General features: G+C 32.0%; 3 protein-coding genes across 3 annotated transcripts; 1 reads left to right on the top strand and 2 right to left on the bottom strand.

Annotated features, from left to right (window-relative positions):
• Positions 1 to 3,799: 3,799 nt before the first annotated feature.
• LOC112682185 (ataxin-2 homolog) lies at positions 3,800 to 6,378 on the bottom strand. The gene is made up of 7 exons (XM_025552709.1): positions 6,236 to 6,378; positions 6,010 to 6,161; positions 5,599 to 5,720; positions 5,286 to 5,384; positions 4,749 to 5,167; positions 4,473 to 4,631; positions 3,800 to 4,353 (listed from the first exon to the last, which is right to left on the bottom strand). The coding sequence occupies exons 1-7, from the start codon at positions 6,243 to 6,245 to the stop codon at positions 3,800 to 3,802; spliced, it is 1,515 nt and encodes a 504-aa protein (XP_025408494.1). The 5' UTR covers positions 6,246 to 6,378.
• Positions 6,379 to 8,694: 2,316 nt separating this feature from the next.
• LOC112682184 (protein GVQW3-like) lies at positions 8,695 to 9,015 on the bottom strand. Its single transcript, XM_025552708.1, has one exon. It carries the CDS (start codon positions 9,013 to 9,015, stop codon positions 8,695 to 8,697), a length of 321 nt encoding a protein of 106 aa, XP_025408493.1.
• A 1,088-nt stretch (positions 9,016 to 10,103) lies between these two features.
• Positions 10,104 to 16,049, top strand: LOC112682064 (protein takeout-like). Its single transcript, XM_025552526.1, has 6 exons — positions 10,104 to 10,280; positions 13,943 to 14,035; positions 14,143 to 14,293; positions 14,520 to 14,662; positions 14,752 to 14,901; positions 15,555 to 16,049. Exons 1-6 carry the CDS (start codon positions 10,199 to 10,201, stop codon positions 15,713 to 15,715), a joined length of 780 nt encoding a protein of 259 aa, XP_025408311.1. The 5' UTR covers positions 10,104 to 10,198; the 3' UTR covers positions 15,716 to 16,049.
• Positions 16,050 to 16,157: the final 108 nt, after the last annotated feature.

The following is a 16,157-nucleotide window of genomic DNA, read 5'->3' as shown; positions in this document are numbered from 1 at the left end:
AGACCATGTTACCGAAGTAATAGCAGCACGGTAATTCTATTAATAATACTGAACTTAACGGGTTGAAAAATTATAATTTGATCGAAACGCGCTACATAACGACTGCCGACGGTGAAAACGAATGATTCGTAAAATATTTTCATTGGTATAAGTCACAAGCCGTATAGACTTGGTCGTTCGCGTACCAACGCGCAATCTGACAAACAACAAAACGGTTTTTTTCGATATTTAATACCGTTTAACATTACTTCAAACGCCCGTGCAGCAGTATAATCGTTTGAATCGTCCGAATGAACACGTGTCCGCAAAAATTTAATATTTGCGGTGCACATCAGCTAGAACGTATCTCGTACACGTGCATCATATTACTTGCTCATTTTTAGCCGAACGCATTTGTAACGCTTTCTACATGGAAAACTGTAGGCGAATACGTGATAAATCATGTAAACATTTACGATTATTTTATCGAATAGTATTCAACCAATAAATACGAGAACCAAACTTGACCACATGCATTATAAATAGGTAACATGACAAACCCAATACCCAATACTCCTATTGTATTACCAATAAAATAAAAAAATGAATAAAATCATTCTCATAAACGCAAAATAATTGTTAGTATAATAGTTTGTATAATAATATAAAATAAACAGACGGAAAACCATTGTTATCGTTCCATATTATAATACAAACTTGAGAAAACGTATTAAACAAAAATATTATTTTATTATTATCAAAAATTCGAAATTCTTCAAAGATATTTGAAAATATTTTCCAATAAAAGTTTACATAGAGTATATAGATACAGCTAAATAGCTTTGAACTTGATTTTGATAATGATATATAATACAATAATATTTATATATTATATATAAAGTATTTTTTTTTTTTTTAATATAAGAAGGTAAGTACAAGGTAAATATAATAATATGTACATATATTCCCGTGTGGGCCACAGTTTCAATTGAATCCAAGTAACATGATTATACCTATAGTTACAATTTTATACGTATAGCGCAATTTTAACTAAATAATTGAATCGTGAACTTCGCATTTTATAGATTTTTAAACTCGCTTGAACGTTTGTTTTTTCCTAGACCTCTGAAAACCAGATACACCAGATACGCCCTTGGTACTTCTCATATTTTGTTAATTCTTAATAATACATTTTTAAACGCGCGTAATATATATGACTATGCATAATATATATTTTTCAAGGAACCGCAGTCCTCGAATTATATTTTCAAACAAAACACAAATTGCATACATATCCTTAAACTATACTCGTATTACGTGTTGGAAATAGCTTTTTCGCAATTTGCATAAAATATATTTTTACATACAGTGTTAAATGTTTGGGTGATGGATTTAGTCTTCGATGTATAATATTATATTATATTATATTATATTATAATATTATAGGTGAAGGTTCTCTATGAAATATATCAGAATATTCAACAATAATTATACGTATGCGAGTTTGGAATAAACAATATTCTGTTGATATGGCACTGGTACAATAATTGGTTTATTGTTAACGTGTTTCTATTATTAATTTACAATCTTACGAACATCTTGAAATATATTTTTCGACTTATATAATAATACAGTACTCTTATAAAAACTGTGTTTTCAAAATACTTAACGATCAGCTGACCACCATATTTAGTATGTTTGTTTATAATTAGAAACGGTTTTTTTTCCTTGCAACCGGTCTTACATAGAAACCAAACCTAAAGTTAGTTACCGAAAGTTACCGGATTACTGTATCATAGTTTTTGAATACGTATAAAATGTTTCTTTTCGAAACGCCGTGAATTCTTCCTATATTGTTACTACTTAGTGTCACGTTTACGTACAACGGAAGTGCGAATTTATCTCAAAAGTATTATTTCATTATATAAAATTAATCGTGTATTTCATGTAGATAGCAGTAATCGAACAGGAATTTATTGACGTGTACATTGTTAATCTCTAGTAACAATATCAGCACCGTTCAGATTAATAAATCCTCGTGGCGCACATTGTACAATATACGTACTGCTTAACGTTCGATTATTTTCGCAATACGTACTAATTCTTGAATGAGTTGAACGAAAATGAAAAATGGTTCGTGCACGTAAATGCATAATGTGAATGAACTTTGATGGTCATAATGCATTACGATGGTTAATTATACGACGACAAACGATAACATTCGTTGAGGTCATACATTAAACTACGTGTAGTTAACAAACACTTTCAACAATTATTCGAAGTTACGGATTGTTGGTTAAAATTCGTAAAACGACAAATTATGAACGAAGACAGTGTACGACGGAGTATAGTCCGAGTACCATTTTTTAAATACGAATTTACTACAAAATACTAGTACTGTGGTGCAGGCCCGTGCACAGGAATAGCCCAAGGGGGGGGGGGGGGGGGTCAAAATTATATGTGTTATGATAGGTAAAAAAGCAATAAAAAATACACGTTAGAATATCCATGATCCAAAATCAATAAATTTTAACAAACATTTGAACTCGAATAGCTGACTTGTCAACGAAAATGTATTCTACGATGGTAGCAGGTACAACGATAATTTACAGTAGGTGGGAAATGCACAAAAATTCAATAGAAAAAAAGGGTAAAATCGATAAAATTGGCACTGTTCATACAAAAATAGACAACTATGTATGAATTTTCAAGTCAATTTAACTGTTATAGAACAAGGATAGATATATTAGATATATTCTTAGTAAAAATGCATGTTAAAATATCTTCACTGGAACGGGGGTAAGAATCGCATATGTAATGCGTACGACTCGTTACGTTTTTTTGGACGACAAGTTTATAATATACATTTTATTATTCTGGGTACTCTTCGAGATGTTAAAAAAATAACACATTAGATCATTGATTTTGACGAGCGAAAACGGCAATCGATCTGGTAGCAGCGATTAACCAACACCGGGAAATCATACTTGTACCAGTGCCCAATTTAGCGGGTGTGTAGGGAATGCAATGCACCGGGATCTTAAATTCTAAGAGGCCTACAAAACCGAAATCTAAAATTGAAGTTGTCAGTTTCGTTTTTTTTTTTTGCCTTTTTTCTGCCCTTTTTTTATATTTATTAATTGTATTTCATTCAACAACGTTTAATAGTGAATTTATAAGTCGAAATGTCTAATGGCGGGCCTTTAATTGGTATTTACACCTCGTCGACCTCCTGTCCTGAGACTTAGATCCGATACTGACATTCACGTCGGCTCGTTGGGTTTATCGCCTCGGTCTCGCAGGTGCTGTTACACTGTAAAACAGCTGTTCCAACCGGTTTTCTGATTTGATAGCACAGCACCATGTAACACGTGTGCAACGCTCTAAGCACGTCAAAGGGTACGGGACATGCAGGACGCTGGTCGATTTAAAATCGAAAAGGGTTAAGCCCGGTACACGTGCCGTCCGCTCGCGCGTACCCTTGTGAACCTTGCGCGACAGGTACGATAAAACCGTGAGACCGTACGCCGTGCGCCTACTGGTTACCAAATCGGTTACGGTAACATTAAAAAAACACTGACCTTCGTTGTCTCTTTTTTTGAAAAAATAATTATCCGTTATATTATCTTAGATAAATAAAAGTGTTATCTAAAGGAATTTATTTAGATAAATTAATTTTTACGGATTCTTTTATTCTTAATTTACATTTTAAGTTACCTATACAATATCGAAGGCGAATATCAATTAAAAATTAATACAAAAACAAAACAGAAAAACCATATATTTACAAGAAAGTACACGAGTACATTCATAACACCTATCATGGAATATTTGAAACCATGGAAATGATTGGTAGAAGTGTCTGTTCGAAACCAATCACAAACTCCGAATACCCATATAAATATCTAGGTTGCATAATTGCAAATGGAACCGCCTGTTGATGGTATACTGGGGTTAGTATCAAAGCTGGCATGACGACGTTGTATGATGATGTTGTAGGTGGTAATTGACTGGTTTCCGGTGGATTAAATGGTTTGAATTCTTTAACTAACGGATTAAATTTGAAACGAATACTTTTTTCATTCTTCATTTCAATTATTTCTGCTTTTCCGTATGGTGGTTCATTTAATGTTCGAGAAAAAATATCCAAACTCGACTGATTAGTAGGATTGTTTTGGATTATTAAGTCACCATTATGACAATCAATAATGGATTGTTCTACATCGTTTTCTTGAATTTTGTCTACGACAATATTTTCATTTTCAGTACTTTGTAAGTCATAATTTAAGAATAATTGAGATTCATCTTTGTGTTCTTGAATTTGTATATCAGTAACACCCGTACTGGTTTTCTCGAGATCATTTTTGTCATCATCTATTAATACAATAATGTTAAAATTAAAGAAACGAATAGACATATATATATATTTGATGTATATATTTTTACATAATCTTATGATTATTTATTTATTGTGATGAAACAAAATTAATTACCACTAATAGGAACCGGTGGTATTTCACTTTTTGGATCACATTTATCAGAGGAAACTATTATCTGAGATCTAACCTCTGGACAAGACATCACGATATCAAGTTGTTCAGTGTTTGTTATACATCTAGAAATACCAACTTTTTCATTCAGATCTTGTACAACTGTTGGCCGTGATTTTGATTTGTTTTGGTTATAAGAATAAATGTTTTAATTAAACACATAATACATTAAAAACATTTTAGTAAAATAAAAAATAAAACAAAAGTTAGAATTCATACCTTGATGAACATTTTTGGTTTCTAAACCAGCAACAAATTTCTGCCATTCGTTCATAGGATTTTTTGAATATTTGTGTCGATTATTTTGAATTTTTTGGGAATAACGATGATTACTAAGATGATTACATTTATTATTGTTATCAATCACGATGGCAGGAGATATATGATTAACAACTGAAGGTCCATTATTATTTTCGTCTTGGTATTGGGGTGGTGTAGATGCGTTTAAAATATCGTAATTTTGAATATATCGTCCACGGTTTCGATGAACATTTTTGGTTTCTAAACTACAAACAAATTTCTGCCATTCGTTCATAGGAGTTTTTGAATATTTGAATCGATTATTTTGAATTTTTTGAGAATAGCGATGATTACTATAATACTGTTGAGATTCCGGTCTTTGTAATTTATTATTTCGACTGTCGTTTTTTCGTAAATCAGCAGTAAAATTGTATCAATCCATAGTATATGCAATTAATATTGATTAAGTTAAATAAGAATAGTGATGAATAATTATAAATTATCTTTCTACTATACATTTCTTCTTCATCGCAATTTTCCAATTCGGCTCTTTTTTGGGAAATCGCGTTCCTCTGAATTTTCTTTGCCAAATGAGCAGCTTTTGCTTCTAACTCCCTAGAAAAATATTGTATCGTACAAATATTTTGTAATAAAAAATAAAATAACTATGATTATTAATTAATTTGTAATTTACATTAATATTAAAATAATAGCCATAAACATTTTTAATACATCATTTTCTATAAATTTCCATTGATAAATATACCTACTTAAAATAATAACGGTAACGAAACCTGGCTAAATTTGTAATTTTAATTATGTTTATTACTTGAAATCTGATGCATCTCTGTTTATTTCAGTCGTATAATCTTTTAATGATTCATCAAATGTTGATTTGACACCATATTTTATTTCATTTTGTTTAAACATATCATTTACATCCCAACCATTCTAATATTTAAAAATTAAATAAAACATTACATTTAAATATAATATTATGTACTATACATAGTGAATATAATATCCAATAAGAATTAATTAATTTTAATTTTTCGATGTTGGTCTAATTAGTTATAAACAGTTCTCAATACTCATCAATAAATAAATGTTAATCAGTGCAAACAAAGAATTATACAAATTGTAACGTATAAAAACACAAACTATAATCTACGATTGTACATTTTTAAATGTTTTTTTTCTATCAAAAATCACTGAATGTTTCATAATTGTAATTACTTACATCATTATTACTTCCAGAATCTATAATCTCAAATCGCCTCATATCATCATCATCTCTAGACGACGATACCCTCACGTCCAGAACTTCATCGCGTTTATGGTTTTTACGGTTATATTTACTGATAGCCGTATCTGTTTGGAATTTACAATTTCCTATACATTTTAAAATACATTACATAATATGTTTGTTTATTTAATTCATTAACTTAAAATCAACATTTACTTACTTTGAGCCATACTACCTACAGTTGTGTTTCGTGAAATGAGCTAAACTAAATGAAAAAATGTTAATATAAGCTGCAACAGTTAAACTAGTATCTTGGTTTGAAGGAGGTAGATCAATCCAATACAATGATTCAACAACCTTGAAAATATACCTGAAAAATGTATGTAGTTTAATAAGTTAATTCTTACTTCAACCAGAAATCCAATTACTATTACAAAAAATTAAATAAGGAATGTACAATAGAAAAATAGTGTGGATTTGTACGGACAAAAAAATATGTGTACGATGCGTATCAAGAAAATCGAAAAAGTGAAGATGTTCTATATTAAATCAATATTCAAAAGCCGGTTGCTAAGAAAACAATAAAAAAAAAAACTTAGAGCCAGTATATTTTAATATTTTTTAATTTGTTTTCTTACGCCTAGTATTTTTAATCATTTTTGAGATCATTTTCTTAGACAGGGGAAAACTGGTCCCATTGTCCCTCCCTACCATGGCAAGCCTGATCGTAATGACTGCGATGTGACCCACGAGCGTTTGAAAAGCTAATTTTTTCACATGAGTTACGCAAGAGTAACAAAATACGAACTCAAAGATGACCGCAAACGGACCGTTACGTACACTGCTTCGTATAAGACACGTAGAACTTTCTGTGCAAGCAAATTAAACATTACTTATAAAACCGGTCTCATTTCGGCACACAAATGCAAAAGATGCAAGCCACTTTTATGACTACGCAACGGTACGAAACCGCGAAATATACATGCTATGTGTAAGCCTACTACGCTGCAGCAAGAACACAACAATTTTTTCGTGGCTTTTATTTCGACCACGCACGTCACTTGTAATTTATTGTGTGGTTTTCACCACTTTCGGAAATATATAGTGCAGTCGATTAAGAACTAACCACACGAGCGTTCACTACATTGTTCTATCGTACTTGGTGAGAATCAAGAGGACTAAGATTAATAAAAAGAAAAAAGGCAAAACTCCCCGGTCGGGCAAGACTCAACGGTCACGTTCGTCAGGAAGCATTTGCGCTGCGACGGATACACTGGCTATAGTTGCACTAGATAATATCGTTTCCATTTCTTTCAGTACGCCGATACGCACAAAAATGTCTTCTCCCTTCTTTCTGCGTTTATTGACACGAAATCAGTGGCGGATGGCACAAAAGATATAACGTTCGTAGTGAACCGAATAAGAATAAGATATTCCGGTTCGTATTTATATATATTTCAGAACTTTTATCAGTTCAATAAACAAAAAATATATTACACTAAACAACACGTTTCGTGTGGACCATCGTGTATAAAACCATCGTTTTATGGCTTGTGAGATATATTAGAATCGGATGCGTGTAAACATATTTTTGTCTGGCAATCGAGACATTTATTTTTTTTGTCCATTACATCGATGTTATCGACACAATTGTATTGCAGAAATCTTCAAGAGCAATCTTACACGTACACATACATAGTCTGCGGTAACACCGAATATAGCTCTGAACCATCGCACATAAAACAAATAAAACAATATCTGAACGCCACACTCCCGACAACAGTGGAAGCCTGGCTATAGGCTTTCATTTCTAAATACATATAAATCATCACAATAATGATTGCAAGTATATGATATAAATATAAATTGTACATGTTACCGGCAATATGGATAATCCGGTATTTTGCAAAATGCCTCGACACTATATAAAATTCTAAAAATTACTCGGCAGTATACATAATATGAGCTTTGCCTAGGTATTATGTATAATGCCAAACGTGGACTAGGCAATATGATGAAAATAAACAAAATTGGTCATCGCCTTTTACCAACGACTTTACTTGCCGTTTATCATAAATGTGCGTGCACAATTTAACGCAATAAAGATTCTTTTACTACTATAATTTTAATTCTGAGGTACAATATTGAACGTACTAATAATTTTATTATAATATCGTCATTTTCGTGTCTCGTATGGTGTTGTTACAATTTATATGAAGTCAAATTTTTATAACAAACTAAAACATTTTTTTAATAATTTAGCCACTAATACTAGTTTTTTATTTGATTAACAGTATAATGAGTTGATAAAAATTCAATCCACAAGAATTGGCCAAGGATTTTTAAAATGTGTTTTGTAATTCAAAGTGTCAAAATAAAAAGTGTATTTGCCTTAAAAATAACATTGTATGCACTTCAAAATGTCATGTCACTTTTCTACAACATACGTAGTAGGATCAAAAAGTTCCCGGAATTTATTTATAGAAAAAAATCTATATTTCTTATCAAATATCTGATTATTGGAATTAAAAGTAGACTATTATTAGTTATCTATAGGTTTAGTTGTTAAAAGTACATTAGTCTCATGTGAGCCGTAATTGAGTCCATACGAAACTGTGTTTATGCATTTTTTCAAATTGTCGCAATTTGAACAACGCGCCGCATTCCTAAATCATCTTTTTAAATGTTTTGAACTGAACCATACGATATTCCTAATACATTTACCATATCTTGAATGTGTAAACGACGATCTGATTGCACCAAATTTTTAACTTTTTCGATTGTTTCATCGTTTTTTGAAGTTGGCGGCCGGCCACTCCGCTCTTCGTCTTCAAGTAACTCTTGGCCATTTTTGAACCGTTTAAACCAATCATAAATGGCTGTTTTCTCTAAAGCTTCATCACCATAAACTGTTTTCAAGCATTCGAGCGTTTCTGCGGCAGTTTTTCCAAGTTTAAAACAAAATTTAATGTTAGCGCGTTGTGACATTAATTGTGACATTTTAAAAAAATGTGTAAACACAGTTTCGTATGGACTCAATTACGGCTCACATGAGACTAATGTACTTTTAATAACTAAACCTTTAGATGGCTAATAATGTCTACTTTTAATTCCAATAATCAGATACTTGATAAGAAATATAGTTTTTTTTCTATAAATAAATTCCGGGAACTTTTTGATCCTACTACGTATTATAATAAGTAAATAGTAGTTTAAGTAAAATATTTATATAATGATAATAATGTAATAATAGATAAAAATTAAATTTTATCTGTAATGCGAGTAATAATATATTATAATTATAAGAATCTAAATGTAATGTAACATAAAATAAAATGTTTTGTTCTTTGCCTAAAAAAAATTGGCATTTTGCATAATGTCTATATATTTTATAAAATACCTTGGTTATATGTAAAATAATATTGAAAATCATGTTTTATTTACATTGCTTAAAATGGGTCGGCAATTTACATAATGCCTAGACATTTTTCAAAACACCTGAATTATCCATATTGCCGGTGACATATACAAAAAGAAATTTTAATGTAATTGTAATTATAAAATGATTGTAAATGATATTTTTTCATGATAATTTCTTATTGTATTAATTACGGCGACCTTAAGTGATTTACAAAAATTACTAATATAAAAAAAAAATCAATCGTACAATTTGTTTATAATTAAAAAAATAAATAAATATTATAAAGTATTGTTTATAAGTATGAGTTGACATTTTATGGGGACCGTTCCGAAGAAACATACGTGATGTACCCCATACATCCGGAGCCCTTTAAGTACCAGTCCGATGCCGCCCGTCAAAGCGCATCGCACTTTCTATCTTCCTTCCGAGGAGCGTTCACTGAAAATCGTAAACATTAACAGTTTAATGATAAAATAAATTTTGATTCCGCCTTTCTTACACCGTACGATTTCTCTCGATAAAAAAATCAAACCAATAACAACAATAACAATCGTTTTATCATCGTTTCTTGGCGCGTGGTGCCCGTCGTGATCTTGCCCACACCGGCAACCGTACGCGCTCTCTTCCCCTCCCCCCGGTTCGTCTATAAAGCGCACTCGGAGCCCGTCGGATCGCGTACTGCTCGTCCGTCGTCCGCGCACGGAACACGCACACGTAAAGAGTCCACGAGAGAACCCGAGTCACACGCACCACACACACACGATGCACGCCGCAGCCGTGCTTTTGCTGGTCGCTTTCGCCGCGATCGCCAAGGCGGCCATCATCAGGAACGGCGCCGAACTACGTAAGTACACCCGTTGACGGTGCGCAATTTTTTTACGCTAGCCGACCGGGCGACACCGCGGGTGAAAACGGCCCGGGGTGGTACTTCGGAAGACCCGGGCGGAACCCGATCGGCTGTCGAAAGTTTTTTTTTTTTTTTCCAACGATGTAAACAAAACGATTAGGTAACGTGCGACGGACTAACTCGTAATGTTTGTTCTAAAATGGTTCGTCGTCCAGTGAAAATCCACTTAAAAAATTGCTGGTCTGTTGCACGAAACCGATAACGCGTGTCCCGTAAGCAAACGAACACAACAACACGATAATATCACTCGGACGCGGCCACGTGAAACTCCTGTTTACCCGGTCCCGTCGAAAAGCTTTACGGCGGCGTGCGATTTCAAACTTTTTACGAAGCGTTTTCGATTGTTAGCATTCGCTTTCTCGATAGTCGTATTCGAACATCGAATAACCATCCTTACTCGTACTTATGCAAGCTGATCAGAAATCGCGTTGGCTACACGACTCCTAGACGTCTCCTCAAGTTCGTTTCGCGTCGATTATTTAAATGAACGTGTTTCCGTCGGAACATAAAATGTATACGACGTTTAAATAAGACATATTTATATGATTACATAATGTTACGCAGCGACGCGTGATTTCTCACGGTTTGCTGTACGATTTTCTGATGACAACTCGTCCTTATAATCATTATAGAACAACAAAATAGAACAATAAAAAATACAAAAATTTGAAACCCCGGTGTATACGTACTTAAAACGTATAATATTCGACAATGTAAGTGTTTATAAGAAATAAATTTTACCGAAGACAAATATTATTACTAGAGTTTAAGATAATCGACGTAGGTCAATATAAAACAGTGAAATATATCGTTTGCAGTTTAATATTTAATTGGTCATTAACGTTTTTTATTATAACATTAAATCGCTTTATATTGATAGTATCAATATAAAGTATCAATATATAGTATCAATTTGATACGCATATTACCTAGTGTTTTAATTATACAATCATACCTCAACATCTCACTCTTATTGTGTTAAATATCACGTAGGTAAAGTTGACATTTATATTTTTTTGACATGGACAGATCCGAAGAAATTAATATATTTAATAACTATAATCATGTTAATATTTGTGGATAAAAAAATGTTCATGGTCCAATGTTATTATACTCATATAATTTGTTCTCTACGCTTATGTTTATAACCTAACCTATGTAAATATATATTAAATTCTTTCAAATATATTTTCCGTTGCTCCATTAAAACAATTAATATTAATATTGTTAAAAATCTTTAACAATATTCCATTTTCGACACATTTAAACTCAGGTTATTTGTTGGAACTCAACTAATTGAACAAAAACAAAAATATGAAATTACCTTTAAAACAAAAGAATCAGCTACCGATTCAGCTGCAATAAGATTTATTCATAATAATTATGTGTTATTATTTCCTAAATCATTGAAGTCATTAAAATATTAAACGTGCATGATTACTAATTAATAATAAATTAATAATTAATGTTTTAATTTGATTTATGAAACATCAGTGAAATTAAATTATTTCGTCATTGACATTATGTATAGGTATAAGAATACAGCAGTTTTAAACAGTATGTACCAATAAAGTGATTTTTCTCCTTAAAAGTGTAAATATTTATTAAAGCTAAATATATGATGTAGTGTTTATAATATATATATTATATTAATTACCATAATGTATATAACTTAAATATATAAATTATATTTTTTGTAGTTTATACGACTATATAAAGTTGAATCACAGGTTATATAAAACGTGTTCTCTAAAGTTGTATACAGTCACCTTGTCTTTACATAAATGTCGATAATTTAAACACAATTCTTTAGAATTCTGGTTTTTAAAAATAGTGTACTTGACATAGTTGCACAAATATTAGCCTAATAAACTAATTACGTTTCTTTTAAAATTAATCTAAATAGTAAATGATTAACGAAAAAAATGTTGTAAAAAAATATTTCCTAAAAACTAACATTGTTTTTATATCTAATTACTATAGCTTAAATGTAAAACTTACATATTCAAACTCAACAAAGTAAAACACGATATTATTCAATTTACATAACGACAGTTCAGAATTGTGTCGATAGTATCCAAAACTGTGTGTAAAGTATAACATTTAAACTTATATGTGAAATTTCTTAAATATAGAGAAATTAATGGTAGGTATATAGTTAAACGAAAGCTACAGAAATCTTTTTTATTTGTTCTGAACATTTTTTTTTCACATTTCTTCACGCGTTTCATCTAAACGTATTACGAACCAAAGACAATAGTATTATATTCGACAAACGATAAGGTTGAAACGTTAAGGATCGACTCGTTTGAGATGTTTATCTCGTAACAACAATTGGCGCGCAACTGAGGCGACAAATTGACATCCTTTTTTTTACGTTTTCCTCTCAGATATCGCTTTTTGAAATCTATAACCAAAGAGGGAGAGAGAAAGAGAGAGAGAGTTCATAGAGTTTTCTCTGCAAACGACAATGAATCTATGAATCTAACCTAACGATAATGAATAAGTAGAAAAAATATATTTATAGTACATAATATATATAGTATAGACATAATAACAACACGCACACTGTACCGGTCAATATAAAAATCCACTGAAACGCATTAACGCACTGCTGTTGTCACATGAGAAAATTTCACATTCACTGATATTACATGTATAATATACATATAATATACATTGTATATATGTACACCAAAAATATCCATAATACTTCATAACGAAAAAAATAAAATTAACGGTTTCACCGTAGTTTTTATATGAATAAATATCTTACAGGTAGCGTAACACTTTCGTTATATATCTATATTCTATACATATATACAACAACCTAGTAAGACCGGATCAATGACCGCGGGTCAAACAAGATCAAAAAGAGAAAAAAATTAGAATAAGAACAAAAACATTAAGTAGGTGGATATACTGACACATATAAATATATGTAGAGCTAATGTATACAATTCGAAAGTGAACACCGAGTAAAAGTTATTTGTCAACATAATATAGTATATAACGCAAGAGTTCATGATATTTAGTTAAAAAACAGATCTGTTCCCTTTTAGTTCTGGCATAAGCCGAACGCGTTTGTAACAAACCTGTCCGCGATTGTAAGTTGTTAAAAACTATGTTTGTTTCGAATATTACGTAAAGGAAACTCTACGTACGTCAGAAAACAACTTAGAAACAGATTCGTTTTTCAATCGTATAGCCCTGAATAATTATACTCCAATGTGTTGTACGTCCTTTCTACTAATGATACGATGCGTACTAGAAGTCGATTTGAAGGTCAGCAACTATATAATAACCAAATGAATTAGTGTTTTACACGCATCGTCTATGATAATATTATAATAAATATAAAAAAAATAACAATGGATTAAATTAATGATCTAACAAAAAAATGAGTAATCACCACGTGAACTAAAGTAATAAATGTGTTATTTTTAAATCGTTAGACTAAATATTTGATTTAAAAGATATACACACACATGAATACATGATATTTCATTACTTTACGAGAAAAACATCTTCCTATATATATCTTAGTAATATAATTTTTGCGGGTTACCGAATTTATATGAAATTATTGTTTATTGTAGCGACTTACACGGACCCGTGTAAAAGAAACGATAAGGACTTCAATGGATGCCTGAAGAAAACTCTTCAATACTTGATCCCGAAATTCAGCAAAGGTACAGTGGCACAATATAATAATATAGTAGTAGCACATAATATGATTCACACGAATCACAAAATGAATGAATTTAATTAAATTAATAACTCTTCGTACAATTTCCAGAGGGAATTCCTGAGCTAAACGTCACTTCTTTGGATCCATTCTACTTAAACGAATATTTGATGCATTTTGAATCACCACAACTCGAAGGAAAAGCGTTGTTCAAAGATGTTTACGACTACGGTTTAGGTTCCATCAAAATCGTCGATGTCAGGTGAGATTTGAGAGATTAACATTATTGACAAAAATCACTTGGTATGGTCCTTACCGTTTTATTGCCAAATATATTGCTTTTCTTTTATTTCACTTATTTTCAATTTCATATTTCATGTTTTCTATTTTAAGTCGGATCGCTTAATCAATTAAATAAATAAATATATTTTTATAAAACGGCGAGCGTTTTGGCAGTAATCTGTAAAAGTAAAAACGTTGTGTTCCAGATCCATCATCGAAGATCCGGAAAAATTGGAATTGGAAGTGGACTTTTACATGCCAAAAGTGATATCAAACGGAAAATTCAAGGGCGAGGGAAGGATTGGTCAGATTCCGATCATGGGCAAAGGGGTCTTCAACGTGACGTCTTGTAAGTAACAAGAGACCGCGATATCAGATGGAAAAGTATAATATTAACTTGGGGGATTTTTTTTTCTTTCCCACATTTTTCACGTATAGACGATGTGACCGGATCGTGGTTGTTGAGAGGTAACGCCATCGAGGTAGACGGACAACGTTACATGCGCATCAAGGACGTTGGCATGAAACTGGACATCGGTGACATGAAAATATACGCGACCAACATGATCAACGGAAGTCCCGAACTGAGTGAGTATAGTGATGAGTAAAACTGATCCTTAGGCAAATAGAAAAGAAGTTATGGTCTTCTTATTGATCCCATGTCGGGTCAAGGATTTACGTAGGGAGAAACATATAATTTCTGATGTACTTGAATAGAAAACCATTGCGCGCAATTCATAAAACGACTGTTGGCACGTTGTGTAAATAACTCGATTACCATTAGAGTACCTATATTAATATTGGTTTAAATACATTTTTTTTTTTTAAACAACTTCCCTTGTGACTTTATCAATAAATTTCTATATTTTGAAATATGTACTTAGTAAAAGTAATTAATGTTTACTACAAATGCATGCAAAACCGCACGCGGTCAATCAATTAATATTGATAAATCCGTAAACTTACACTTGTTGATCAAGTTCTAACGATTATTATTTTATTTTACTTTTTGTAATATTGGTAAGGTAAGGCGCGAAGTCTGGAGCTCCGACTGAGGTTAACCCCTAGCGCCGTCCCTGTTTATTATTACTGTCGCGTGTCCGTTCGCGGTGTTGAAATATTATTTACAATACGCGTACGCGCGAGGAAAAGAAAGCGGACGCACGCGGCAACAATAATATTACGCACATGTATTGTCAATAATTGTTGTTCATGTGGTCATCACCATTCGTGTGTTCTAGGCCAAATGGCGTTGACTTTCGCCAACCAATTCTGGCGGGTCATATTCCAAATCATGATGCCGTACGCCGAAGAGGGTTTCGAGAAAATCACCAGACCCATTCTCAACCAAGTGTTCCTGGAGGTCCCTTACGATCAGCTGTTCCCGCCCAACCGCAAATGAACTCTCCCCGCAAGGCCGTCATAACTCATAACTTCGACTTAGCTTTACGATTATTTCTTTCCCTAAATGTTTATCATGTGTACTCACACGTAATACCTAATATTATACACGTACCATTTACAGTATATTATTAGTGTTAATATTTATTAGGTGTAAGTTTTTATTTTTTATTTCTTATTTTTAATTTTTTTATACTTATGTTATGCCACGCCACGCTGTTACGTACATCCGCTGAAGCGCATCGTCAGTAAACGCAGATTTATCCTGCGCGCGATGTTAATATTTATTACTGTTAAGGTCTAATGTAAAATACTATAGGTATACATTTGAAATTTTCGAAGCGACGTGGACAATTTAATGATTATATTGTTGTTGTAAGAAGCCCGTATTATTAAAACAATACAGAATCGCAGAACAAAAATCGTCTTTCTATTTTCACCCG

The sequence above is a fragment of the Sipha flava genome, unplaced genomic scaffold (genome assembly GCF_003268045.1).
Source record: "Sipha flava isolate LNK unplaced genomic scaffold, YSA_version1 1_pilon_pilon, whole genome shotgun sequence".
Taxonomy (NCBI): Eukaryota; Metazoa; Arthropoda; class Insecta; order Hemiptera; family Aphididae; genus Sipha; species Sipha flava.
This window is presented reverse-complemented; position numbering and strand designations above follow the sequence as displayed.

What these genes read in the sequence shown, in the direction of transcription:
- LOC112682064 (XM_025552526.1), top strand. Translation starts at nt 10,199, where the DNA reads ATGCACGCCGCAGCCGTGCTTTTGCTGGTCGCTTTCGCCGCGATCGCC. An exon ending in ATCAAAATCGTCGATGTCAG is followed by an intron (nt 14,294 to 14,519) that starts GTGAGATTTGAG and finishes GTTGTGTTCCAG; the next exon opens with ATCCATCATCGAAGATCCGG. An exon ending in CAACGGAAGTCCCGAACTGA is followed by an intron (nt 14,902 to 15,554) that starts GTGAGTATAGTG and finishes CGTGTGTTCTAG; the next exon opens with GCCAAATGGCGTTGACTTTC.
- LOC112682185 (XM_025552709.1), bottom strand. An exon ending in AGAGATGCATCAGATTTCAA is followed by an intron (nt 5,385 to 5,598) that starts GTAATAAACATA and finishes ATATTTTTCTAG; the next exon opens with GGAGTTAGAAGCAAAAGCTG. An exon ending in AACCAAAAATGTTCATCAAG is followed by an intron (nt 4,632 to 4,748) that starts GTATGAATTCTA and finishes CACGGCCAACAG; the next exon opens with TTGTACAAGATCTGAATGAA.
- LOC112682184 (XM_025552708.1), bottom strand. Translation starts at nt 9,015, where the DNA reads ATGTCACAATTAATGTCACAACGCGCTAACATTAAATTTTGTTTTAAA.